The sequence below is a fragment of the Cryptotermes secundus genome, unplaced genomic scaffold, assembly GCF_002891405.2.
Source record: "Cryptotermes secundus unplaced genomic scaffold, Csec_1.0 scaffold753, whole genome shotgun sequence".
In the NCBI taxonomy this organism is placed as follows: domain Eukaryota; kingdom Metazoa; phylum Arthropoda; class Insecta; order Blattodea; family Kalotermitidae; genus Cryptotermes; species Cryptotermes secundus.
Genome location: NW_019734367.1, coordinates 105952 through 133874, shown reverse-complemented (window position 1 = coordinate 133874; position 27923 = coordinate 105952). Strand labels below are relative to the sequence as shown.

Below are 27923 nucleotides of genomic sequence, written 5' to 3'. Positions count from 1 at the left end.
CTCAAATTATCTCCGAAGACCAATTTACAATGAGAGACAGACCGAAACGAAGGTACGATGATAGAATTAATCTTCAAATGCGTTGACTAAAAAGAAACGTACGCTGCACCTGCACCTCTTATGGCGGAAAACTCAGAACTCGTTTAAGTCAATTTCAGTAGGCCGCGCCATAGCTCAAGCGGTTAGTCGCTGGCTTCCCACCGCGGCGGCTCGGGTTCGATTCCGGGTCTGGTCAAGTGAGATCTGTGGTGGACAAAGTGGCGTTGGGGCAGGTTTTCTCCGAGTACTTCAGTTTCCCCTGCCAATCTTCATTCCATCAAGTGCTCCACAATCACCCTCACCTATCATCTGGGGCTGGTACAATAGGCCAGAAGTGGCCGCAGTACAAGGGATTTAGTCCCACCCCACTAGCAATAAAAAAAGTCAATTTCATTCTTTCTACAACCTGATACTATATTTCTTTATTATGATTTCCAATGTTATTCTCCTGTGTACGCATTGGTCTCTCAAGTAGTCCTTTCAAGTTTCCAGGGCAAAACTGTATCTGTATTTCTTAACTCCTACATGCGTGCTACACCTCGGTCCCATTTCATCGTCTTTGACGGACACAATATGAAGCTCCTCTTATGCAGCTTTCTCTGTTCTCCTGTAACTTCCTCTTAGAACCACTGGGACTCGCTGTTGTGATTAGGCCTACATTAGTTTCTAACACAACTTTTTGGTCACTGATCGATGTTTTTATTATGGACATATTCATTAATTCTAACTATAATCTATTTATGCATAATTTAAGAATTGGTAGTTAACTGCTTTTTGTTCTATGCAACTGAAACTAGAACGTATTCCTTGCTTCCAAGATCACGAGAACACCAGAGCTGCGGAATATGCCTTATCCAACAGTCCACAATACCACTGGAACGTGATGACAAAAGGCAAACACAATTTCACGCTGTTCTGTTAACCAACACTGTGAATCTTCTAGGAGACTGCAGCTCACACATTTGTTTCGTTATTTCGCTCCACACTTTTTACAGAAATTTGAAACATCGCCAGAACTGTGTTTAAGGAATCGCATTTGCGATTTATTATTCGCTACATAATACGAAAAAAATGACTATGGAGCATTACAGCCCGAATATTCAACCCAACTAATATAGATGTCAGCTACTGGATGAAAACCGTGGTCAGAGTTAACCACATTACTGAAACCTCTCTCCTTAAGATTCACTTAACACTGGCTCCGTTTTCGTCTCCCAACAGGGTCACCCGCAAAATCCTGTTACTTTTTTTTTTTAGTCTTTTTCAGCCCAATGTTCAGACCACTGTTTCAACAGCCTAATAAATACCAAGAGGAAAGTGTTTGAAGAAAGCAGTCTTCTGGGATTTGGCACCGTGTATATGTGGTGTTAACCGACGTTTCGGAGGAAGCAGACTGTCTGCTTTTACCGGTTCTCACGGTCTCCTCGCTTGCAGATTTCTTATATTTTTTCTTCTACCCTGAAGATGGAGGCGATACGTTCCTCCGAAACGTCGGTTAACACCACATATACACGGTGCCAAATCCCAGAAGACTGCTTTCTTCATAGTCACCGCCGTGAAAGCCTCAAATCTTACACAGGAAAGTGCTTGATCGCGCAAATGAAATTTACTTTAAACCGTTACTAAGGACAAACAGGTAACAATTCATGAATAAATCATATGTAAGATCTTTAAAATGGCACCCTACTAATAAACCTATTTGTTCAAGCACAAGAACTTGTCTCCTTATACATTCTCTTCGCTTCCTTGTTACATCATCTCGGACAGAACTAATATTCTGTCATCAGCACTTTGTTCTCAAAAACATTTCATTTGTGTTCTGGCTGTATTATGTTTAAGCATCCTGTTGCACTATACAATTCTATATGTAATAATACAAATGCCGTCGTGAATGCAACAATTTATTTGGTTGCAGTTCTTTGTCTCTTCTTCCTCTACACTACATGTTTCGGCCGCAACCGGACATCATCAGGTGTATTTTTCACTACGTAGCTGTCACACTGCATACAATCTAAAATCTAAAAAACCAGCCTGTCAGTTTTGTTTAAAATCTCGCCAACATACGCTCGTCAATTTGATTTTGGAATCCTAATTTAAATTTAAAATTTTATAACTTTTAAAATTCAAAATTTAAAGTTTTAAATCGCAGGGATACCTGCTCTGTGTCTACATGTGCTGCAGCGGCTATTTCTTGTTTCCAGCACCGTTCACGTATTGTTCTGTGCAGGCTCCCTGTGTGTGTGTGTCGCTGCTCATCTTTAATACGCAAGACAAAGAACTACAACCAAATAAATTGTTGCATTCACGACGGCATTTGTATTATTACATATAGTTGTGTTCTGGCCTTAGAGAATTACACCACTTTTACATCAACAGTTCCGCAATTATACTACGGACTCTGATGTAATTTGTTTTTGTGGAGGTCAACACTAAAAGCTCTTGGGAGAACTTTATTTTTTTTAATGCCAGTCCAGTATAATCCTCGCTTTACATGAAATTCAAAACGAACTTTATAGACATTTCCCATAACGGCGCACAGCATAAGGAATCGATATACCGCATTTACGCATGTATAGGCCGCGTGCGTGTATAGGCCGCAGAACAATTTTCAGACAGAAATTATAGAAAAAATAATTTTCTTGGAATATTATTTCAGGAGTAGAACACCCTGTATTACTAATTATGAATATTAATTTTTTTTAAATGAAGTGTGATTTCGAATATAAGCCGCACCCCAGTTTTCCTCTTGAATTTTTGGCAAAAAATGTGCGGCCTATACATGCGTAAATACGGTATTACAAAGTAATATGCATTTCCTTGAAGATATGCAACTCTTATTTGAAACGCTGCTTTAAATAGTGAATAATTTCTTGTTCTTATGCAGTATACCTGCAACGTGCTAATCTTTGCAGTACAGTATGTGTACCTGCAACAAAACAACTTATAATAAACTAAAAATAAAAGCGAACGAGGTATGCAAACTCTCAAAGCATGCATTTGGAAATCCGTTTGCTCCGAATTAGAGCAGGAAAAGAACTACAGCTTAATCTCTTGCCTTGGAAAATCGATGGAACGATAACATATTTTGGATAAGGACAAAGGAATGCTTGCTGAAATTCTACCATTCTTAAATGAGCTGTAAATATTGTCTGAATATATGTGTATAGCCTTATTATTCCGCGTTCTAAATTAAGGGGTAAACACTGATCTAACTATAACAAAGACTGGCTCTTGCTTCGATAACAATACACTGACGGGTAATTTAAAACTGTAGGAATTTATATGTCAGGGCTCAAGAATTCGGTCCCATATTTCAAGAGGCATCAATAAAACGGGACCGAGCGGTTCACACAAAGGATAGCCTTAGACGGTCAATCACTGTGATTGTGGGTCCATGATTGTGGGTCCAGGCTATCTTGGGAGTGGAAATTGTCCCCCCGCCCCCATTTTTTCCTTCTGAAACGTTACAATCATTTCGAGTAACTGATCCCCAATACAGACATTCTATCGCTTACCTAAAACCCAGTCTCGAAACTAACTCTCAAAGGAAACAGGCAAGACATTCTATTCTCGAGTAAAAGTAAAGGTATCCCTGTAATAGGCCATGGAGGCCCGTAGGGTTGTGAGATGTTGAGGTTCCCACATTTCTCTAAACAACCGGTTCATAGATGGCGGCAAGGTTGTCAGCCCTATGCGCCAGCCACCTTTTACTCCCAAGAATATTCCAAGAATATTCCTGGTACTCATTTCTGTTAGAGGCTGAGTCGACCCCAGGGTCAAAGTGCGGCTAGAAGGATTAAGTCCATTGAAAAAATTCAATGACCTCATCGGGACTTGAACCCGCGACCTTCCGGCTTGTAGCATAGTGCCTCAAACAACTACGTTATCGCGTGCCCCCCCTATTCTCGAGTATGAGGGCCAAATTAATTTAACAACAGAGCAGAGAAGCTTCCTTGTTTCCACAACTGACTCACCTTGCAGGCCGGAGAGAAAATGACTTTCCAAAGCTTCGGCCCGCCCAATGTTGAACGAGACGCGGGGTATGCAGAGAGTGTAATTTGGCAGGTTATCCCCTGCGAGAGAGCATAAGCCACTTGAGGGAGAGAGTCGTGCCAAGCTGGCGTTCTGGAGAGCCAGTGGGAAAACAGGCATTCGGAAACTAAAAATGGGATATGTCATGCATTTTTATGCGGTTAACTTTGTGACTGTCCTTCTTATGGCCGGACGTGGGATATCGCTCTTACAGTCCTTCCCTTCCTTGTGATGCTGCTGGGACACCTTCGCTGCTGTTGTAATGCACCTCTTGTCTCGTGGAAGTCGAAGAGTTAGGTGGGAAGGAAGGAGAGTTGTGATTGTTGATGCTAGTCCAAAGTTCTCTTTACCTATAATCAATCAGGTGTCGATCAAGTAGAGAAAAGTCGGGAGTAGCTGGGTTCTACTCAGTAAGGTTCGAGATGAGTGCTCCTCTAGGGTCTTACGGGCCTTGCTGGGGTAAGGCAGGATGATCCTCAGGCTACTGTCACGTACACCACTCCAAGAAAGTTTGCATTTAAGGTATTTATTTATTGGCTTTTAATAACTGAACACTATATTTAAAGGAAACCAAAATGTTCTCACATTTTGACTTTGAACTTTCTATAGCTTATAACATCAGAAGTAGTACTTAGACGAAGCGAAGTAATTTTGCGTTTCAATTTGTCGAAAATTGGATGAAGACTTCCGAGGAAGAACGAACTCTCTGAAATCCTGGGGTCGACGAACCACAGTATCCAAGAGAAATCCACTCCTCCAAACATGTACTAATGGTCTACTTTGAAAACTAGGAGGTTCCCTAAATTAGTAACTTCACAACCATGTTGCTCTCTTATGCTGATAGCGGCTTGATGTGTTAAGATCAGGAGAAGAGGCTCAGGCACTACCTCTTCTAAGTTATTGCCGTTCCAAACTGTCACCTGTCGCATTCTCTAAGGCCTTCTGACTCAGCTGAAACTGCCAGAATTCCAGAAAATGTACCAGATATTACTTCCTGTCCAGATAGCAAAACTTGAACTATGTCACTTCTCAGTGTAAAAAGTTGGCTATCTGCCGGATATTTCTTTGTAGATTATGTGGCCTGAACTTAATACAATTTTAATTAATATGAAAGAGCCTGTTAAATTATAAAGAACGGTTACAACTTCCCATTACACGCACATGCGTGAAACTAGGATAGAAAAGGAGGTGCGTGCTCTACCACAATTTTTATGTTATGGTTTCTTGTTATCTCCCGCTGAACTAACCTAGTCTTATATGTTGAAACAGCTGGATAAATCTGACAGTTGTCCAGTTATTGAGATTGGATCTTACTAAGGGGACCAACTGACTAGGTCTCTTCCTCACCTGAAGACGGAAACAGATCCAGCTTCTGAAACGTCGTGTCTTTTATTACCTAGAATTCCGGACGATGGGAAAAGTTAAAAAAAAAAAGGAAAAAAACCAGTAATTCTGAGATTAAAATGTGTTTAAATGAAACGCATGGTATTGTCCGTATAGTTAAACATTTGATAATTTTCCTATCCAAAATGGTCCGAAACAAACAGATGCTTTATCGCCCTTACTTTTCTACTTTGCTTTGGAATATGCCATTAGGAAGGTCCAGGAAACAAGGTGGGACTGAAATTAAATGGGACACATTAGCTTCTGGTCTATGCTGATGTGTAATGGGAGATAATATAGATACCATAATGAAAAAACACAAACTTAAATAACACTAGTACACATGTTGGTCTAGAAGCAAACGCAGAAAAAACAAATGCGAGTATGTTACTGTCTCGTCATCAGAATGCAGAGCAAAATCATGACACAGAGACTGGTAATAAATCCCTTGAAAATGTGGCACAGTTTAGATATTTGGGAACGACATTAAGAAATCAAAATTTCATTCAAGAGGAAATTAAGAGCAGGCTGAATTCGGGTAATTTCTTCTTTCATCCGTTCCTCTTATACCTTTATATGGGTGTCGAAGTTCATTTCTTTTATTCTTTCAATTATTTCAGAGAATATGAATACAATCCGTCCAACTGTTCAAGAGACAGCGAGGCGCACATCCATATATACAAGGAGAGACAGCATTAAAAACACTTTTTCGAAAGGAGCACCTTCTGAAAACAAGCCTACTGCGCTATCTCTGTACAAACCAATTCGATTCAGTAACCTAAAACACTGAAGTTCGCAACAGTGACCCCTAATCTGAGAAGTGTTTCAGACGTCAGAAATAACAGTAGTCTCTTGATCACGAAACAGAAACCCTAGCTATCTGCATATAGATTTATAAGCGACAAGTTTTTACAATGTATGTTACAAATTTCTGTTCTTTTTTCGATTAGTATCGATTCCCTGAAACACGAAACCCTTCAAGCGACAGCGGACTCTCAGCTGCAACACAACTGCCATCTAGACGCCACTCCATCGAACTTACTGCAAGTTTTAGACTAGATTATTGATACGTGACATTCTCTTCCATTACGAATAATTTGTTGAGATTCAGAAACGCAAGTCATCCGGATCATTTATATTAACATGAACGTACTCTTCACAGTCAATTTACGCAACGAAAACAAAGTGATGAGCTGAGTATTTAGACCAAAAACAGTGTAAATAACACGAAAATACAGGAAATTACATAATGCGGCCCGTCATAATTTGTATTCTTCACTTAATTTCTTTACGACGATTAAACGAAGGAGAATGAGGAGGCAGGACATGTAGCACGCGTGGAGAAGACGAAGAATATAACGTTATACTCGTGGAAAAAGACCATTTAGAGGACCTAGAGAAGCATCTTAAAGAATCATGTGTGAGGACTGGACCGACCAGGTTTTAATATGGCTCAAAGGAATTTGTGGACATGGTAATGAACCTTCGGGTTCCTTCTCCCTCAGCTGCTCAAGTAATGTGCCGCATCATGGCGCTGAATTCAGTTAATGAACATGAAAGCCAATATACAAAAGAAAGGATCTGGATTATGTAATCGCTATGGAGTGTACCTTCCCACTCTTCATTTAAAATGTATCTTTAGCTTTAGAAACTCAGTTACTTTAAATTTGTGTGCAAACATACTGTGTCAATGTTAAGCCCATATACCAATTAAAAGACAAGATCACTGCAGCCAGATATTACGCTACAGAAAATACTGTTCAAGGCCCCTCCCGTACGTCCTCTTTATATCTATAAAAGTTATGAAATGACCGTCATATACCCTCCTGTAGCATGAAGGTTCCTCATAAGAGTGTCTTTTACGTCCTCTATCAACGCCGACAATTCTCAGGACAGAGTCGTTATGAAAGACATAGTTGTCATAATCGTAAAGGTTTGCTAAGAAACTGGAAAGGTTTCTCTAAACTGCGACCATGCGATTAAAAAAACAGAATATGTCTTCATAAATTTGTACGCATATCAGCCCTCTTGATTCAAATATGGATAATTTTATATTAAAGAAAATCGGTCCTCCGGGTCGTAACGCCGTGTAGATCGTTTTCTTTTTTAACTTTACGGCGTTGCAATCAAGAAGACCTAGTCTCCATAGTTACTGCTGTGAACCTCAAATCGAGAACTATTATATTCATACTGTGGGCTTCTGGGATATAACACCGCATAATCTGTTTGCAGTAATAATCTACATGATTTCATAACAAACAAGACCACAATTCTTCACCACTGTGCAAAACTCAAAACATACGTATCACAGACATAAACTGACAGATTTTCATAAAGATCTGTATGAAGATCGTGCCATCTGAGGTTACCGCATCGTTGTGTTTTCTGACTTCTTCCACTAACAATACGAAATGACGCGCGGACTCGCGACATACCCGCAGAACAACGTTAGATGTAGTCAGTGTAGTGTCCTGACGTTTCGTACGATTGCATCTTTGAAAAAAAAAACACACGCAGCTCTTACTGCAGTTGACATTTTAGTAAAATAAGAAAAGAACTCGGCCACCCCTAGAAACATGTCGTCTCACGAAACACTGTTAGTTAGTTTTTGGAGAGGGTGGGTTTCCCCATGCACTTAGACCTGTATTGGTCCATTGTGCTTCCCTCTATGATATTCTACCAGTCTCTATATCTTACCGGTACTGGTGCTTACCATCAGTCCCGCCCAGCCAGCGAGACCGGCTCTACTAGCTGAGAGGTATCTATAATGCTTCCCCCATCTACCAGAGGTACGAAACACTGTTACTTGTCATATGCAATTTTCGTGGTTACAATTGTAAACACGTCCAAAGAATTCCAATTTTTTTATTCCTATTTATTTTTGGTCTTTAGCGACGATTTCAGCTGCTGATTATACAACGAACTTAAATAAAAACTACAACACGTATTAAATATACTTATCTACTGAAGCCTAATATTTACCAATTAACGGAACTTCATTTACTACTAGTTCAGTTCCATGCAGAGCCAGTCGTGGCATATATCCTTTCATTAATGATGATCGTTTTGATAAAGGCAGCAGACAGGATCCATGACGACAATGTAGCCGATTTTCGAACCAATGATTAAAACCTCCAGCAGAGTACAAACAGAAACGGTTTCTGAGAAAGTTCAGGAATGGAAAAGCTGATGAGACAGCTAAAGTGTGTCGACCTGACAGTATTAATCGACCAGTCTGCTAAAGCAACAGCATTCACTCACTCCAGAATAAGTACTTACATTAGTTTTATTTTTAATATCACATTAAATTTCACAGATACGAATACGGGATAAAACATCACAGGGCTTTAAGTATCCCCCATAGTTAAAATCTTCAGAAAATAAGAATTTAACATTCATGGATACGAATAACACCACAGGCTCCACTTCGACTAGGTATATTCTTAACCCAATCATAAGATCTAAAAGTGAAAAAATAAAATGCACATTTTAAGAAGCTCTTCTAAATATGATTTTCTATTGAAAATGACAACAGTGGACGACAGGGAGACTAGACAACGGCCGTTACTAGGCAACGATCTGTAAACTGCAAGAGAGAAACTGTATTTTCTGTGCGATCCGTGTTATAAGCAGGACAGTGAGGGGCCAGTCAGTGGAGTAAAGTTGAGTTCGTTGGTTGGTGATTGACTGAGTTAGTCAGAGAACTGCTGAGGTTCAGTCGTTGTGAACTGTTGCTGTGAGAAGCTGATAGCTAAGGCTGGGGATAGCTCGGGAACCCAGAGGAAGGGGAACAACTGCCGTTGAAAGCCGCTACCAAGCAACGGCTAGTGAGATGTGACTGTAGACATTAGGGTGTGCGTGTGTGTGTGAAGTTGTGAACTGTAAAGTGTAGTCACGCGCTGTATCAAAGAGTTCAATAAATCCGATCATCAATCAAAAACCAGTCTACAGTCATACTATCACGTGACAATACATTAAATTTTTCTTCTAAAATACAGTGGCATACTTTTCAGATCTCTACATCATACAAAACATCTGGACCCAACATTCAATGGCGCTAGTTTTGTCCCCACATATAAATATCTAGAGCCAGCAAACATGTCAGTACTGTTAATGGCACGTTGCTTTACAGCGCTGTCAGTACCTTTGATTTTATACCATGGAACGGTATAACTCATGAATAATGAAATGGACAGGCTTTGGACGCGGTCGTGACCCAATCGAGTATCTCTGCCGGCATTCACCTGGAAGGACCCAGGAGAATTACAGAAAAACTCGGTGATGATAGCCCGCGTTCATGCTGGGATTCGAAGTAAGTACCTACTGAATATAAATGTAGAACACTACCGACAAGCAGCCTGCTCGGCGGAGAGCGTCAAAACAAGCCCAGTGCCACATCTTCACGCGAAACTTCACGAAACTCAACCAAATTATGTTTTATAATATTACTGTTCGTATTTGGGGCAAGGGCGGACAAGTACTCAGACTTCCTTCGGAATCTTAAAATTATTCTGAATACAGACGTTTCAGGAGTTTAAAGAAATAAATGTCGGTACAGCTGATGTCGATGTGACATCACAAGGAACATCAGCACAAATAACGAGTACTCTGAATGTAAAATGTTCGAAATAAACATAGGATCTACTACAAGGCAGACGACGGTGGCACAATAGTCAACAGGACGCTAATCTTAGATAAACTGGGTAGCGTAGTTTGTTGAGGAGCTATGCTACAAGCCGGAAGGTCGCGGGTTCAAGTCCCGATGAGGTCATTGGATTTTTTTTCAATTGACCTAATCCTTCCAGCCGCACTATGGTCCTGGGGTTCACTCAGCCTCTAACAGAAATGAGTACCAGGAATTAATTGAATAATTTCCTGGGGAGTAAGCGCGGCCGGCCCGTAAGGCTGACACCCTTACCGCCATCTTTGAGCCGATTGTCTAGATAGTGTGGGACACTCAACGTCTCACAACCCCTTCACGGGCTGTTACAGGGATAACTTTACTTTTTACTTAATCATAGATAAATTAGTGTTAGCCTACTTAAACTTTTTAGAGTTCTCTTTAATTTTTACTTGCTGATAGGAAACCGTTAGCAACCCCTGACCTGAACAGAAGTGCAAAAAATTCACGTCACTTCGATACAAATATTTAATTTCTAATACCAAGTTAACATAACAGTGGCCGGTCACGGTAGCCGAGCGGTCTGAGGCATGCACTGTCTTCGCTCGCTCAGAAGCCGGGATCGTGGGTTCGAATCCCACTCAGGGCATGGATGTTTGTGTGCGTTTTTATGTGTTTGTCTGCAGGTAGAGGCCTTGCGACCAGCTGATCACTCGCCCAAGGAGTCCTACCGTATGTGTAAGATCTAGAAAAACCGAAGTGAACGGAGAAGTTCATGGAGGTAGGCCTAGGCCCACTGGGGCTGTAGAGCCAAGGAAAAAAAAGTTAACATAACAATACACAGCACTGGAAAAAGATACAAGCTACACATATCAAATTACGCGACAGGTTTATCAAATTTCGACATGGATTCAAATGTCGTGAATAATATGTATGCTGCTGAGACATTCATGAGAATAATTCTAGTGAAATCTACCGTTTTACTAGTATCGGCCCCAAGTAGAGGGCCGACTCTAGAAGAATCAGCCGCGGTGGAAGGCAGTTTCAGTCCTCACGCTGCCTGGTCACTGGATATCGCAGTTGGTTTGCAGCACGCCACTGTACCTATTTATTGATCCTACGTCAAAACACGGCAAGTTTACACAGGCCGTGACCCTTGCCTCCCGTATACCTAGTTACCCAGTTTTCAGATGTAAGTTCGCATTAGCTCGCATACGTCAGAAACGTAAAGAGAATATCGTCGATTTCAGTACACATTCCAAGGCCTAATTCTAGAACGTGTACTTTCTGCGGATATACGTTTCACATAACCAACCGTCACCGACTTTCAACTGCGCGCAGTACTTCTGCTTCGTAATCGGGAGACTCCAGGTTCTAATCCTGGCTCGGAAATACTCCATTTTAAAGTCTCACGTGGTCTCATTTGTCTAGTTAGGTAAATTCCGAGATTCTACATTAAAACTGAACAGGCCAGAATAATTAGATATTTGTGTAAAACGAACTATTAACATGATGTTCCGGGAAGATACTGTAAATCTAGTTTCTTTTAAATGCTTCAATCTATATGAGCAAGTTGAGAGTAGCAAAAACTAAAAATTAATACTTACGTAATTTAGTGATCCAGTTCTGTGGATGGCAGATTAGACTATGAGAAGTATTCCACATACAGCCTAAAAGATTCGCTACATTACGATCTTTCTATTCGTTGGCATGAAAATCGTCATACAGAATTATTTTTCTATTGCTAGTGGGGTGGGACTAAGTCCCTTGTACTGTGGCCACTTCTGGCCTAGTGTACCAGCCCCAGATGATAGGTGAGGGTGATTGTGGAGCAATTGGTGGAATGAAGATTGGAAGAGGAAACCGAAGTACTCGGAGAAAACCTGTTCCAACGCCACTTTGTCCACCACAAATCCCACTTGACCAGACCCGGGATCGAACCCGAGCCACCGCAGTGGGATCATACAGAATTAACTGTCACAAGTATAGTTCGCTACATTTACTAAATAGAAAACACGACGAGTTTCAGTTGCCTTCATGTCATTCTTCTACATTCTACAAAAAATAAATGAATAGAATTAAATAAAGAAAAGAAAGGAAGCAGTCTTCTGGGATTTGGCACCGTGTATATGTGGTGTTAACCGGGGTTCTCACGGTCTCTTCGCTTGCAGAATTCTTATATTTTTTCTTCTACCCTGAAGATGGAGGCGATACGTTCCTCCGAAACGTCGGTTAACACCACATATACACGGTGCCAAATCCCAGAAGACTGCTTTCTTCATAGTCACCGCCGTGAAAGCCTCAAATCTTACAAAAGAAAGGAACTTTAAAATTACCTTTCTTGCATATTTTTCAAGATCTAAGCTCATTACCAATAATAAACACACACAAAAAAATGTGAGACTCATAACTAGTATGCTATTACCTGTGCTGGTGTCATTCCAACCTCGGAAGTGAGAGGGTCGCCACGCTGATAATATTATGGTAGTAAATTGCCATACAACGGTGTAGCCTCTAGTGGCATGTTCATGAAAATACATCATCTGGTTCAGACGTTAATATGGAGGAGGGACACGGGTACAGATTACTCCACAGGCCTATCGTAAGCGTTCCAAGGCATTACTGAGGAAACATAGTCATTTAAAAAAAATAATTATGCGAAAAATTGTTTATCGCTCTCGTAAGACGCTCGTCCTTATAACGACTGCGGTGTATCCCTGAAAAATTGCAAAAGAAATCGATGAACCGTGCGAAAGATTGACATGCTCCACGAACCTGACATACCAATTTGCAATTCGGTGCTACTGTATATATCGCACCAGTAAATCCCTCATTATCCATATCGGGTTTGAGGTTCTCACAGTGGTGGCCATAAAGAGTTCTATCTCCTGGAACATAACGCTGTATAGTTCACTGAAAGTCAATAGACGTTTCGGAGGAACATGTCGCCTCCATCTTCAGGGTCGAGGAATAAACCAAGCAAGAACATAGGTGGCAAGCACAGCGCTGGTTTCTTGCTCGGCTTATTCTTCGACCCTGAAGATGAAGGCGACATGTTCCTCCGAACGTCGGTTTACTTTCAATGGAATACAAGGCGTTATATCCCAGAAGACATAAATCCCCCCCCCCACTATTCTGCTTGTACAGAAAGAGAATGAGTTCGAATCGAGGAACCGTGGGGTGTTTGTTAAGGTTCCGCCCTTACAGGTAGTCGTATCACTAAGCACATTACGACCAGTTCGGTAGAACCTGTTGTTTAAAATCTGTAAACTGCAGAACCGGTTGTTAGGTTTCTAACACACTAAGAACAAAATGAAAATGGGACAAGAGCATACTAATTAACTGCCTCCATGGAGCTGAGTTCTTCTTGAGAAGCCATCAGTTGCTCATCTAATCATAATTTTATGGAATCCGAAGGTTCATTGCCGTGTTCATAAGAGCCCTCCACCGGTTCCCAGCCTGGATCCGATCAATCCAGGCCATAACACCCAATCCTATCTAAAGTCCGTTTTAATATTATCCTCCCGCCGAAGCCTAGGTCTTCCTAGTAGTCTCTTTCCTTCTGGCTTTCCCAGCAGAATTCTATATACACTCCTTTTTCGGTCACAATGCGGGCTACATGCCCTGCCCATCTCATCCGCCTCGACTTCATCATTCTAATTATATTTGGAGAAGAGTACAGCTTATGGAGCTCTTCGTTATAGTTTGTCCACCCTGCTACTATTTCATCCCTCTTCGGTCCAAATATTCTCTTCAGTACCCCGTTCTCAAATATCCCTAGTCGTATGTTCTCCTTTAATGTATGCCGGACAGCAAGTTTCACACCAATACAAAACTACAGGTAAATTATAGTCTTGTATATTTTAATTTTGCCGGTCACGGTAGCCGAGCGGTCTAAGGCTCGCTCGCTGTCTTCGCTCGCTCGGAAGCCGAGATCGTGGGTTCGAATCCCACTCAGGGCATGGATGTTTGTGTACGTTTTTCTGTGTTTGTCTACAGGTAGAGGCCTTGCGACGAGCTGATCACTCGCCCAAGGAGTCCTACCGAATGTGTAAGATCTAGAAAAACCGAAGTGAACGGAGAAGTTCATGGAGGTAGGCCTAGGCCCACTTGGGCTGTAGTGCCAAGGAAAAAAATTAATTTTTACGTTTTTAGACAGTAGATGGGATGACAAGAAGTTCTAAACTGAATGGCAGCAAGAACTACCCGAGTTTAATCTGCTCTTAATTTCCTCATTCATCAAATTCAGACTAGTTACTGTCATTCCCTAATGCCTGAACCTCGCCATATTTTCAAAAGGACAAGGATATACAATTACTACACAGGTGCAGACAAATTACTGAGACACAGGACGGGAATATTTTAGAATATATAGCAACAAATATGAAGGAGATGGGAGATCTCTATATACAAACTACGGGATTTATTGCGCGCACATTTTCCCCTATAAATACTTGTGTCGTTGTCCTTGTAAACGCTCAGGATTTTTCCATACGTTTCTGAACAACAGATTCGCGAAATTTACTACAGAATCAAGGACGACAGTAGGGCACTTCGGTTAATGATAGCTCATTAAACTGGTTCGACTCAATATTGCATCGAACTTGAGAAAAACAGCAAATACGACAGTTTCGAACTTGAATTAAATATGAGATAGACATCAATACGGGAAAACATTACAAATCATACAAGTGGCAGAACTAGCAGTGAAGAAGGCTGATAAACGGAAAAGCGTCTGTTACTGAATTTATAAACAAATTCTTTTGATATGTGTGCATGATGAATTACACGAAATAATCACATGCTTAAAGTTTACGACGATGGCGTGATACACTGATTTTGGGCTTTGCGCTTCGTCCAACTTTTTAAAGCAAAAAATATCCATCATCTGGTGAACAAAAACACCTGTCTCGTTGGATCTCTAGCCTCAAACCATGCTTCACTTGTTGACGGAAATACAACCATTTGCCGATAGGCCTATGTATTCGTTTTAAAACCCTTGGGACACGACAAGCACAGTCATAAAATTGTGTACATGCTTACCTCTTCCTACCTCCTAAATTCGACGAGTACACACTAGGCCTAACCGCAAGCACAGACTGAAGTCCCTTTTGGGTCACAACCGTGTAAAGCCTTTATCTTGTTCGTACGTTCTTTCAGTGAATTTAAAGGCGTATCAGCTATTACATCTTAGACCATATTAATAGTGAGCCAATTAGCGAAACACTGAAGAAACCGGCTGTCAGACCGATTTCACAAGAGCAGCGTAACGATTACAAAACCAAGGAAGTTGTTAGCAAGGATGGCTTGGGTAAAAATATAACACTAAAACTTACTGGCTTGCGTTGGACACTAACATTATTTTGCTGTGAGAGTGTTTCAGTCCACTTCAAAGTTAGACGATGGTACAGATTGTGAAGAAGTTACTGGACGCCTGCCATTTCTCTGCAGCCTGATCTGACAAGATGACAATCAATAGCTGTCAGAAGCAACAGTCTTCAGTTTAGAGAAACGTAACTTGGTTGAGGCTATGTCGGAGTATATTAGTTGTAACCATCCGTTACACGATTACAGCTACAGGCTTGATTGTAGGCCCACACATTACACATCATGAAAATATTGTATGTTCACACTTCAATTTTCTGTGTTATCCTATGCTGTGTTTCTGTGCCAAAATAAGGTAGGTTCGGCTTCGCTCTTACAACTCTTAGGCAAATATTCGTGGCGCTGTATTCGTTTCCCTCATACATACATTTATTTTACTAATTAATTCCATGGAGCAGAGTTGCCTGGAGGTCAGAAAGTTCTTGTCCTTCATGGAACCCACAAGTTCACTATCGTGTTCATAAGACCCCGCCACTGGACCCTATCTGACCAAATTAATCCAGCCTGACCTGTCATTTCCTATTTATTTTACATCTGCTTTAAAACCATCCTTCTATCTACACCTGTAACCTCCCACGCGGTCTCTTCCCTTAGAGGATTCAAACTAAAATTCTGCGTGCATTTCTCATCTTCCCATGCATGCTACATGCCCCACCTATTTCATATTCAATCAGTTGATCATCCTGAACATGCTGAACGATACTAATTCTGAAGTTCCTCGTTGTAGATTATTCCTCGCCCTCCTGTTACTTCCTCTCCTTCAGGTCCAAATATTCTCCTTAGTACCCTTTTCTTATACGGGGCACTATGCTACAATCCGAAAGGTCGCGGGATCGAATTCCGATGAGATGTATTTTTCAATTTACCTAATCCTTCCAGCCGCACTATGGCCCTGGGGTCGACTCAGCCTTTCGGCTTGTAGCACAGTGCCTCAACCAACTGCGCTACTGCGTGCCCCCAAAATGCCGGGATAGCATCTCAAATTACGCCACGACCACTTCCTTGCATAACCTTCCCAATTCATTGATTTAACCTACCATTCCACTTTATATAGTCTGAAGTACTGACATCATAGTTACAAAAAAAAATTAACGACGTAGATAACGTAAGTAGCAGATCACAGTGACCGCCGGCCAACGGCTATTGAAGCCCGTCAAGGCAATGAAGCACGCCTTGTCCGACGAGTCCTGCCGATAGACATTCTCACGACTGTGACTAGAAGGGCTATTCTATTGTGGAAAGAAGCACGTTTGTTGCTGCAAACAGCCAAAATGACAGTATTCTAGGAGTCATACCGAATTTACAAGAAGGAAATATGCCTAGAAAATTACAATTCATTACACATATTCGAATGTTTGATAACAGTTATTATTATTATTATTATTATTATTATTATTGGAGGGGATGGGTTTCCCCATGCACCGCGACTAATAGTCCATTGTACGTCCCCCTTTGATATTCTACCAGTCGCCATACCCTGCCGATAATGGTGCTCGCTATCAGCCCCGTTCAGCCAGCGAAGCTGGCAGTGGTTCCCGATGCTTCCCCATCTACCGGAGGCATTGGAAACTACTTGGGCGGGAAACTTTTTGCCTAATTTTGCTCAGAGGTCTCCTAGAGACACGCGACCCACGGCTTAAAGTCCCTCCCGGAGGACTTGTTCCCTGAATTTTTCCTTAAAAATTCCACGACCTCCGCCGGGTTTGAACCCGCGTACTTTGAGTCATGAGGTGGGAACGTTACCCCTAGACTACGGAAGCCGCTTAACAGTAATTAACTTAGGGTGTTAGTGAAACTAAAATGATTTTCGTTAACTGAAAGTGCATGTGAATTCCTGTGCGTCGCACCCACTAACACACTCAAAACATTCATCCGGTTTGTTTTGATTTGCGTGAATTACTACTTAATAATATACAAAGAATACCTCCTCTCTTGATGTATATGAATTAGAACCATTCTCCTTATCTTATTTCAAATTTCAATTTAGTATTATATATGGTGCATATGACTGATTCAGGTGTCTTTGTCTAGTGATATTTACTGTACATCTACTGCATTCCCCACACCCGCGATTCTTTCCGTTTCCATTCCAAATCCATTTCCCTTCTAATATTCGCTGGTTCCCTCGTCTCCTACCTTTTATGATATAAATATCAGCTGCATAACAACATATCAGTCATACAGCAAGGCGTGCCTGGAATAAATAAACTTTACAATAGCAGAATTATCTCCGGAAATGTGAAAATCTTTCATCCGTATTTAAACACTTTCTTGTTTTATGCCATTCTTAACAGAATACCAGCTAAACTAAGCTCAAAATTATGATTATGGTTCTGGTCTCACTGGTGTTAAAAATTCTTTGATGTGCACTGTATGATTACAATATTATGAATTATAGTGCGGTAGCATTTTATGCGAATTTAAAATAGTGTGATATAAAAATTTAACAGAGACTCATTTCATGCGCAAAGTTTGAAATAATGCGAATCCCCCCCCCCCCAAAATTGACAAGAATCACGTATGTGTTTGAAAACTATGAGAAAACTTGTCTTGAGTAACGCATCCTCGCATTAGCAACTGACTGTTGCATAGCTCGCAACCACATGCCAGTGTTATATTAAGACTACACCAATTACACGTATATTGTACACATGCTTCAATATGGTGGCATTGAAATTCTTTATAATGAATACAGCTTACGTGTAAATCTACTGAAAAAGCCACGTCCCTGTGCTCAACTAATTAAGCACTACGCCATGAAGAAGCATGGGGATATGGATGTATAGATCCACGTATTCTTGATCTCGGCAACAGCTGGAGGTGAGTGGCCAGCTTCATGTCCTGGTGGCTTTATTCCCGGAGAAAAAGCCCCTGGTACCCGTTGGACAGGAGGCTGAGTGCGCCCCAGAATCGATACGAACAACGCGGAAAAAAAAAAACTTGCCCCACCGGAACTCGAACTCCAACCCCTCAGCCAGTCGCTATACCGACTGTGCTACACCAGAGCATTAAAATGTAAATGTAGCTGAACCATGAGATACTAGACTTCACAGGAAATTGTAAGATTCATGGCTCAGATGCATATTTAAAACAACCACAATTCTGTCATGTAAGAAACAGAACTGGCTTCCTTACAATTGACAGCATCAGCCATTGCCAAATACGCCAGTCGTAAATAAACATTTCAGTTGGGTTGACTCTAAACCTATTAATCAATCTAGTTATACGTAATTTCAGAGGACATAAATCATATGAAAAGGTAGAGGAAATAAAGGATATTCATGTATTTCCTTTTATAGAAAATGTATGAAACGAAAGGCTATGATTTAATCATCTACTAGTACATTCGAAAAAATTCATGAGTACACACTACCGGCAAGTCGAACTTCGAAATTTTCAACTAATGGGAATGTTTACATTTTAACTCAGTTAACTTCTTAGACATATCCGAGTCAATATGTTTAGTCTCATTAATTGCAACCGACTGTCCATTTTTCACAAAACAGGCCTACCTCCTACTTCCAATGCCAACATGTTTTCTTTTCTTTTCTATTTTTTTTCTTGGCACTACAGCCCCAGTGGGCCTAGGCCTACCTCCATGAACTTCTCCTTTCGCTTCGGTTTTTCTAGATCTTACACATTCGGTAGGACTCCTTGGGCGGGTGATCAGCTCGTCGCAAGGCCTCTACCTGTACACAAACACAGAAAAATGCACACACACAAACTAAACATCCATGTCCTGAATGGGATTCGAACCCACGATCCCAGTTTCCAAGCGAGCGAAGACATAACATGCCTTAGATCGCTCGGCTACGGTGACCGGCTTTCTTTTCTTTTACTGAATAAAAAGACGAGACAGGAAATTCACCGTGCTGCAAAACTCTGTAAGCATATGAAACTTCAATAGCCTACGTCAGACACCGCTAGTTCACTCACTTAATACTTCATACATTCCAAACCATCAGAGGGAATTAATTACACAACATAGCACCAATGTATCCTGGCAAGACCTTAAATCACACCTCAACTCTGGTTACTTCTGGCACTCTGTACCTTCTCATCTTTCCTCCTCCTCCTCCTCCTCCTTGTAAAAACGAGTGCAATACATTTCTGGGATATCTTTCCTTTCCCAATTCGTTCAGTACGACCATACCACCTCAGCGCTCTATTATCTACATTTCCTATCACTAATGCGGTACCATCCGTATAATTTATGGAAATATCTGGTGGAAGCACTTGAGAATCCCTGTCCTACACCATTCTCTGTGTCTTCCGTGTGTTTAATGCACTGAATGCCAAACAACGTATATATCAAACTAGGTTTGCTTCTGTCGTGTGTTTGTTACTACGGCATTCCTATTTCCATTTTACACCGTACTTAATTAAGGCGCGTTCACATTACTCGTGCTCGTGTGACTCGCTACGCTCGCGAGTAATGTGGGCGATATGACAAGTTACGAGACAAGCAAATTTAAAATTTTTAATTTAAAAACTATAGCCAATAAATTAAAATACGACTGCAGCCTGTACACACTACGAGTAAATATACGGATCTTCACGCGCCGAAGCCTGGCGACCAACTGAAGTAGTGTGGACGAAGATTTACGTGCACAAGTAAAAGCCAGACGAGTCTCCCGACGAGCACAAGCCTGGCGAGCACGAGTAATATGGACGCGCCTTAAGACTTACACGAAAGCGACTATGGGAATGATGTTATCTAAGTTGGACAAGTGTTCCAAGGGAATACCTGAACACAATTTTATAAACTGCAATTGTTCTCACTGTGTCCTATCACGAATATAACAACTGTAGGGCGGAAGCTGAAGTAATTTTTTTTTTCCTTGGCACTACAGCCCCAGTGGGCCTAGGCCTACCTCCATGAACTTTTCTGTTCACTTCGGTTTTTCTAGATCTTACACATTCGGTAGTACTCCTTGGGTGGGTGATCAGCCCGTCGCAAGGCCTCTACCTGTACACAAACACAGAAAAACGCCCACACACACAAACTAAAAATCCATGCCCTGAGTGGGATTCGAACTCACGATCCCGGTTTCCAAGCGAGCGAAGACAGTACATGCCTTAGACCGCTCGGCTACCGTGACCGGCTGAAGTAAATATATAGCTTGCTTATTTCTCGAGTAAACTTCTTGTTTTTGAGTCAGTAAATATAAACTGGATACCTATATGAGTGTTTTTCAACATTTTCTGTGTACAAGCACAATAAAATACAAGCTACTGTACTTCAATATACCACGGCACACCATATAATGCATTATTGTAAAGTTGTGTTTAAAAGCATACATAAACTTCCTTCATAATATTCTTCATACTATGCTAAGACATTTGCTTAACTCATTTCGTATGCATTGCAGTTTCTCTAAAGCCCAACAGGTAGCAACACTTTAGCAGCAGATAACGTGTTGGACTACAGCACACAGTTCAGATATTACGAGTACAGCAGTCAACTGAATCCTTAACAAGGTGCTCTTCGTTTATGAACGACATTAATCGCTTTCCCTTAAGTCTGCTATCAAGGCATTAAATTTAACACACTAATACTTGTAGGGATATGAGATATGTCTTATCAAAATCTGTCATATGTTTACATCTTACTTCGCTATCGGGTCAAAATATTCGAAAGCAGCAAGTAAGGTGCAAACATACAGCCTGCGTACATCACATACTCTCCAGTACGCTATCAGATATCTGTACTCTGACGATAACGGATTTGACACCGAAATACGCAACCCATTCTTGCAACATAAGGAAGAACCCATTGAGCTGTGTTGCTTGATTGAAATTTATTGTACAAATCAAAGATCACGTAACAAGATGCAACAATGTAAGATCACTCAAATAAATTACACCCACTAAGGGAATGAGGGTGCATCATCGTCAGTTAGGCCCCCCATACACACACAGTTTGGCCTTCCGATCGACCTTACAGGCAAAACTTTCACAGTTTACCCCCTCCCTTTCCTTCCCCATACACGCGCAGATAAACCGGCAGCTTCATGCCACAATCACGGTCTTCCAGCCTATAATGTTGAGTCACACACGTCACGTGCTACGGTCCTGCAGGTAGAACTGACGGACTGAGGGGTTTCCCACAGGCCAACAGTCCAAATGATTGGCCGGCCGGCCGCAACACACATCAGTTTTGCCTTTCAGTCTTCAACTGTGCAGGCCGAACTGGAGGCCAAACTGTGTGTATGTATGGGGGCCCTTAGTGACGCAGACCGTTACGTCATCATTGAAAAGTTATGCGTTTCTACTTTCAACACACTTCCGCTAATCATACGCTGGTAGGAAATACAAACACATTTACACCTGACGTCTCTTCATAACGACTGCTTACACATGGTGTGATGTGCCCTGGTTCGCAAAGTAGATGGGCTTTACTATCCAAAACACGCTAACATAAACTAAGAATGCTTCAATAAAAAATAACTTCCTTGAAATAGCAAAATTCTGCGAAATATTGTTATTTTAAATTCACTGGTCTACTACAGCTGCAATTCAGCAGTGAAGAACTTCTCCTAATCAACAGCAACGACAGATGTCCGAACCAACAGTTGGAAACCCCTGTCCAACACTTTAGGGCGTATTGCAGAATTTATTACGGAACTATGAGGGTAGGCAGGCCGCACTTTTGGCTTTTGTCGTTATTTTAAAGAAAGGATTTGTTGTACAAACAACGAGGTTAAATATACTACAAATTTTACTTTAAAATGCTTGTACTCTTATTTGAGACTTAACAATAGATGCCGATCCTCCGTAATTACTGCAAGTGTGCTGAATGCTAGGCATCTTAGGTGGGTCCCTTGTCACCACGGCATGGCGCGTCCTCAGGCTGCGGATGGAGGAGACGACCTCCAGGTATGGAGGGAAGCCGCGAATATATTGAATAAGCAGTGGCGGGGGGGCGACAAGGGGTGCCTCCTCCAGCTCGGAAGTTGGGAGTGGGGCTAACAACTTCTCCTAGTAAAAAAAAAAAGTTTGCTACGAAAGAACATAAGAAGCCTCGGACTTGGACGGATTCTTTGGATAAACGACCTAAGCGAAAGAAAATGGATATGAAATTTGGTATGTTAAATGTTAGAAGTTTGTATAGGGCAGGTTCGCGCAGGCACTGGCGAAAGAAATCTCAGATTGTAAGTTAGATTTAGTGGGAGTATAGGTCAGATGGAACGGAGGTGACACTGAACCAGACAAATATATATTTTTCTATGGAAAGGGGAGTGAGAATCATGAATTAGGTACAGGTGTTTTCGTACATAAGAGAGTCATATCAGAAGTTAAGAGGGTAAAGTTTGTTAGTGATAGGATGCCATATATAATACTTAGAGTTCGCTGGTGTGATATCGTCGTTCTGAATGTTCATGGCCCATCCCAAGATAAAATTGATGATATGAAGGACAGGTTCTACGAAGGACTACAACACGTATTCGACAATTTCCCTAAATATCATATGAAAATTTTGTTAATTTCAAAGCCAAAGTAGACAGAGAAGACATTTTCAAACCAACAATTGGGAATAAGAGTTCACACGAAATTAGTAATGATAATCGTAACATCCATAAATTTACTTGGACATCTCATAATGGAAAGACGCACAATAAAATTGACCATATTTTGATAGACAGAGACGGCATTCAAGTATACTTGATGTCCAATCGTCAGATTGTGATACTGACCACTATCGGGTGGTGGAAAAAGTTAGGAAGAGACCGGCAGTGAGTAAACAAACAACTCACAGAGTTCATATGGAGAGGTTCAATCTCAAGAAATTAAACGAGATAGAGGGAAAAGGGCAGTATCGTACTGAAATCTCAAACAGTTTCGCAGCTTTGGAAAACTTGGACACTGAGGTCGATATTAGTAGAGCTTGGAAAAGTATCAGACAGAATATCGCTCGCAAGAAATACGAGTATTATGGGTTTGTGTACGAACGTATAAGCGTGTCACATTTCACTCATTCGACTACCGAGTATTACAATGAAAAACTGCACAGGAATTGCATAACTCAATAAGCAGAAATATGTGACGTGCCTTGAGTAGGCTTTTCTTTATCTTCAAATCAGGATACATCGAACTGCAAAAATAAATTCACAAAACTATTTCATTCATCATAAAATAAAATTCTGAATTATGCACCTAGGTAGTGCGGCATATATTTCACAGATTTATGAAGTGGTACTGGAAATTTGAGAGGACCTGCAATAGCGCAGTCGGTGTAGCGACTGGCTACGGGCTGGACGACCAAGGAGTCCTTGTAAAGTTAAGAATTTTCTCTTCTCCACGTCGTCCAGGCCAGCTCTGGGATCCACCCAACCTTCTATTCAATGGGTACCGGGCTCTTTCCCCGGGGGTAAATTGGCCGGGGCGTGAAGCTGACCACTTACCTCCAGCTAGTGCCGAGGCGCACTAGGTGTGGAGAAGTAGTAATCTCCCCAAGAACAATTCTGTTGATATATATAGGGTGATTCGCGACATAACTGTCTTAACTTCAGCACCTTAGACTAGGCCCGATTCTCAACGGAATGTTAAAGAAATAACAATAAATGAAAAGCTATTTACATAAAGTTTTGAATATACAATTCAAAATGACCGCCCTCAGCCTCAAATCTCATCCTGGTTCGCCTGTGAATCGAGGATGCAGCTAGCACTGCTTCATTAGCATTGTCTTTAATGTCCACTACAGCATCCAAAATGCGATGAAGTACTGCACCTCGTGTTTCCAATTTTTTCTTGTACACCAGAAAATTTATGTGCTCTCAGAGAGAAAAAAAAATAGAGGGTTAAGATCTGGAGATCTGAGTGGTCAATGTTGTGGGCCACTAAGACGGGCTCATCAACCAGGGAAGCGATGATTGTGATAACGTTTTCACCGCATGACTAAAAGAGGAAGGCGCTCTGTTGTGCTGAAACCGCATATGCAATCGCTTTTGGAAGGTATATTTTCTAACAGGTCCGAGAGGTTGTTCCGTAGAAGTTGTAGACGTCACCTGTAAGACAACCTCCAAAGATAAGGGGGCCCATAACATGACTGCAGCATACCACATCACACATTTACACCGAATTAAAGTTGAAAATTCCTTTGCAAAGTACCACGAGAATTCAGTTGCAGTGCCGCCAACATAACACTCCCATGACCTACATCAAGACCAGTCCTTATTTCAAACACCCACTGCGCCCTAACGGTTGAAAACAGGACCATGTTCACTTATCATTTCCGATTTGGAATAAGCTCACCAATAAGCTCTTGCAGTTAAGACATTAGTCGTTAATCACCCTGTAGATAATCTAGAGTTAAGCAGTACAGATCACCAACCTCGCCCTACACTTGTAACACCTTTAATGACAGTCAACGATACTACACATTTTATTGTTGAAATATTCGTTGGGACTGTCAAATATACACTCATTAGATTAAGATTTCTGACAGATTTTACGAAGATATTATACTGAAAAAAATTAAAATAAAAATTCAAAACCTCACAACAATGATCTATGTTTTCACCCGAACCAATTATTGCCAATTTAAAGATTACGGATCATATGTTAATGTTTAATTCATATCTGTGAATTATAACCTACAACAGTTTCCGTATCTAGAATTATCCGACAAAAGACGGCTAAAACATCCGAAGTTATTAATAAGGTTGCATGAAAACGCACGCTGCTTTAAATATTATATCATAATTTCACAAACTGCACCTGCACAAATATTCATCCTGATACGGAACACGAAAAGGAGGAGTGGCACATTTGTCATATACATGAAGTTATCGACACACCTGTAGCTGCACATTTCTTTGCAATTATTTGTCTATATAACTTCACTAAAAAAATACGTCACTTCAGGCCATCACATGCCACGTTTATCCTGCGTCACTAACTAAAAATATTTCAAATACACTTTTCAACACATTTGCAAATGTCATTACGTTGTTTGCTGATGACACAAAATCAGTACAACTTTTCGAAGCACATGAAATATTTCTAATTGTAATATCACAAAGAGAAATAAGTCACATAATGAATGCACGACACATGACATCAAATTAATTAAAAATTCTCATGTACTTACCAAGTATCAATAATATCCATCCCGTAACACCACTTTCCTGACTTCCTGACGAAATTCACCACATTACTTCCCACAATGCACTACTTCGAGAAACCAACCGTGCAAATTTTTAACTTGACATTAAAAATCTCATGACTTTAGATTGTCATGTTTCGTATGCTACTGGCATATTTCCACATATACCTCGATCGGCATTTATTACAAAATTCTATACCTAGGCAGTTCAATGAATCTTACGAATAGCCATAATTTACATCATGTTGTCGCACCTGTACAATGGAAGACATTATTTATTCTTGACCGATATATATTGCCAATTGTGAAGAGACGCAGACGTTTATGCAAAACACTGCTTTGGCTAACATTTATACATACTCTACTAACAATGCCAAGGCAACACGTATCCATGATCCGCTTGTACTATTAGGCTGTGAAAACCCTCTCTTCACAACACTTTGTATGAACCACAGTACTGTCTTGGCGGGCAAATTCAAACACGTGTTATATACTTCATGTTCAAATCCCCTAAATTCAGAAGCGGCTTTAGTACAAAATCGGTACACATAACCAACAGTGTTGTGGTAATAACATTTAAACAAAACATGCAGATATGATCCGTGCTGTTCAATTTTGAGATGCAACAGTGTGCCACACTTCATCATAACTATCACTAATGTACTAGAATCATACATCACAAAAAATATATTAATCTAAAAATATACTACATGCAAACGTCAATGGTTCAAATGCACACACCTGCAATGTTTCAGCCTACAAGTCACAGCTCATCAGCTCTTCCAGGACCCAAGTCAAAATGGCTTACAGAAGCTATTCCTTTGCACAAATTCTCATTCTTATCCCTTAAACATGCTGGAAAGGCAGGAACAGAGATAATCTGACACTTTCTGGCACTGTAAGTATTTTATTTCCAAATGCTGGGATCTAACATCACCCATACATACCAGGAGGCATCCACTATGCTCACACTTCTCATTAAAAACAGAAGCATCAGTATCAAATATGCATATCAGCAATACTCAAACTGCAATCTAAATGGAACAACCAACTGCATTCATCTTCAAACCTGCCATAATTCCAGTAAATGCCCACATCATGTTCTGAACATTGCAAAATAAGCTACAGCTTAAGCAATGTTCAGATTCATGAATATCTTTGCAGATGTGAGTGTACTCTTACTCATTTTACTTACCACTATCCATAATTTCATTATTACCATTCCAAAATCAATGGTCCATACTACTAACATAATCAAGGAAATTCAATGCTGTAAAGGCAATACACAATGACTTCTGTTTCCCACAACATTTATGTACGAAACACTGTCATATTCCATACCAATATGCACACAACTGACATGATCACTGTACATGTCTACATGCATGTACTGATGTTCTGTTTCTAAACCACCATATCTGCTCTGTAATCAACTATGGGACACCAATACAGTTTGGGGATCTCTGACGATAAACACTTTGTTATATATTTAACACTGCATACTACATGACAAATCAGCATTTACATATACATACACTGTTTCTACCTTATTAACAATAAACCAAATACTGTCATTTAATTTTATTTGCAACAATTAACATTAGTCATTCTAATGGAAACAAGCTTACATCCAAAGAAAAAATAAAGCTTTGACATTTACTAATTCAAGGCCTTCAGAGAGACATTTTACATTAGTATCTTTTGTTATTAGCCACATGGAATTGTTAATAGGAATGGCATTTCCTTCTTGCTTCCTATATCATTCTGGACATTTATTACATTTCCTGTTGAGACTTAATGTCTGAATTATACCAGTCCTTCTACAATTAACAACGTGTCTCATATAACCCACTGCGACCAATATATCTGACCCATTTAATAACGTCATGGTCTGAATAGTTGAGTTTTGGTTCAAACACTTTCAGGTATCGAACCTTAAACCCAGAAGGAGCAAAAGGGACCTGAAAAAGCAAATCACATTAAAAAATTAATTTATATAAAAGCTCAATCACTAATTAGCTATGTGTATAAACAGTATTTAACCCCCATGCTGGCATTTAACAGAGCCAATTTAGCCTTAAAAGTTGCAGAATAAATTCCTCTACCAGTGGTACTGGAGTGAAATGAATATATATTTACAAATCTATGAAATAACTTTCATACAAACAACAAAGATCATGTACAGCACAAACAAGACAAATGATTTCTGAACACAATCAGGCCTTAGTGATGTTTGATCTACGAGACGTTTGCTTGGAAGTTCACAGAAGAATGCAGTCTTCCAATCTGTTGGTGATAAAGAAAAAAAAACTATCCCTGTACCAGGCCCTGAAGGCCCAAAGGGTTGTGAGATGT

At 40.6% G+C, this 27923-nt stretch overlaps 2 protein-coding genes across 8 annotated transcripts in view; both read right to left on the bottom strand.

The window, feature by feature from the left end:
• Positions 1-25625, bottom strand: part of LOC111868918 (calmodulin-binding transcription activator 2) — a 444850-nt gene extending 419225 nt beyond the window's left edge. For all 4 annotated transcript variants that reach the window (XM_023860018.2, XM_023860017.2, XM_023860021.2 and 1 more), the window contains exon 1: positions 25554-25625. The gene's annotated coding sequence lies outside the window, so the exon portion shown is untranslated. The remainder of the gene's footprint in view (positions 1-25553) is intronic.
• An 829-nt stretch (positions 25626-26454) lies between these two features.
• LOC111868914 (AP-2 complex subunit mu) overlaps positions 26455-27923 on the bottom strand; it is a 19141-nt gene continuing 17672 nt past the window's right edge. For all 4 annotated transcript variants that reach the window (XM_023860008.2, XM_023860007.2, XM_023860009.2 and 1 more), the window contains exon 8: positions 26455-27529. In XM_023860008.2, coding sequence (XP_023715776.1) covers positions 27395-27529 — 135 coding nt within the window. In that variant the 3' untranslated portion in view covers positions 26455-27394. The remainder of the gene's footprint in view (positions 27530-27923) is intronic.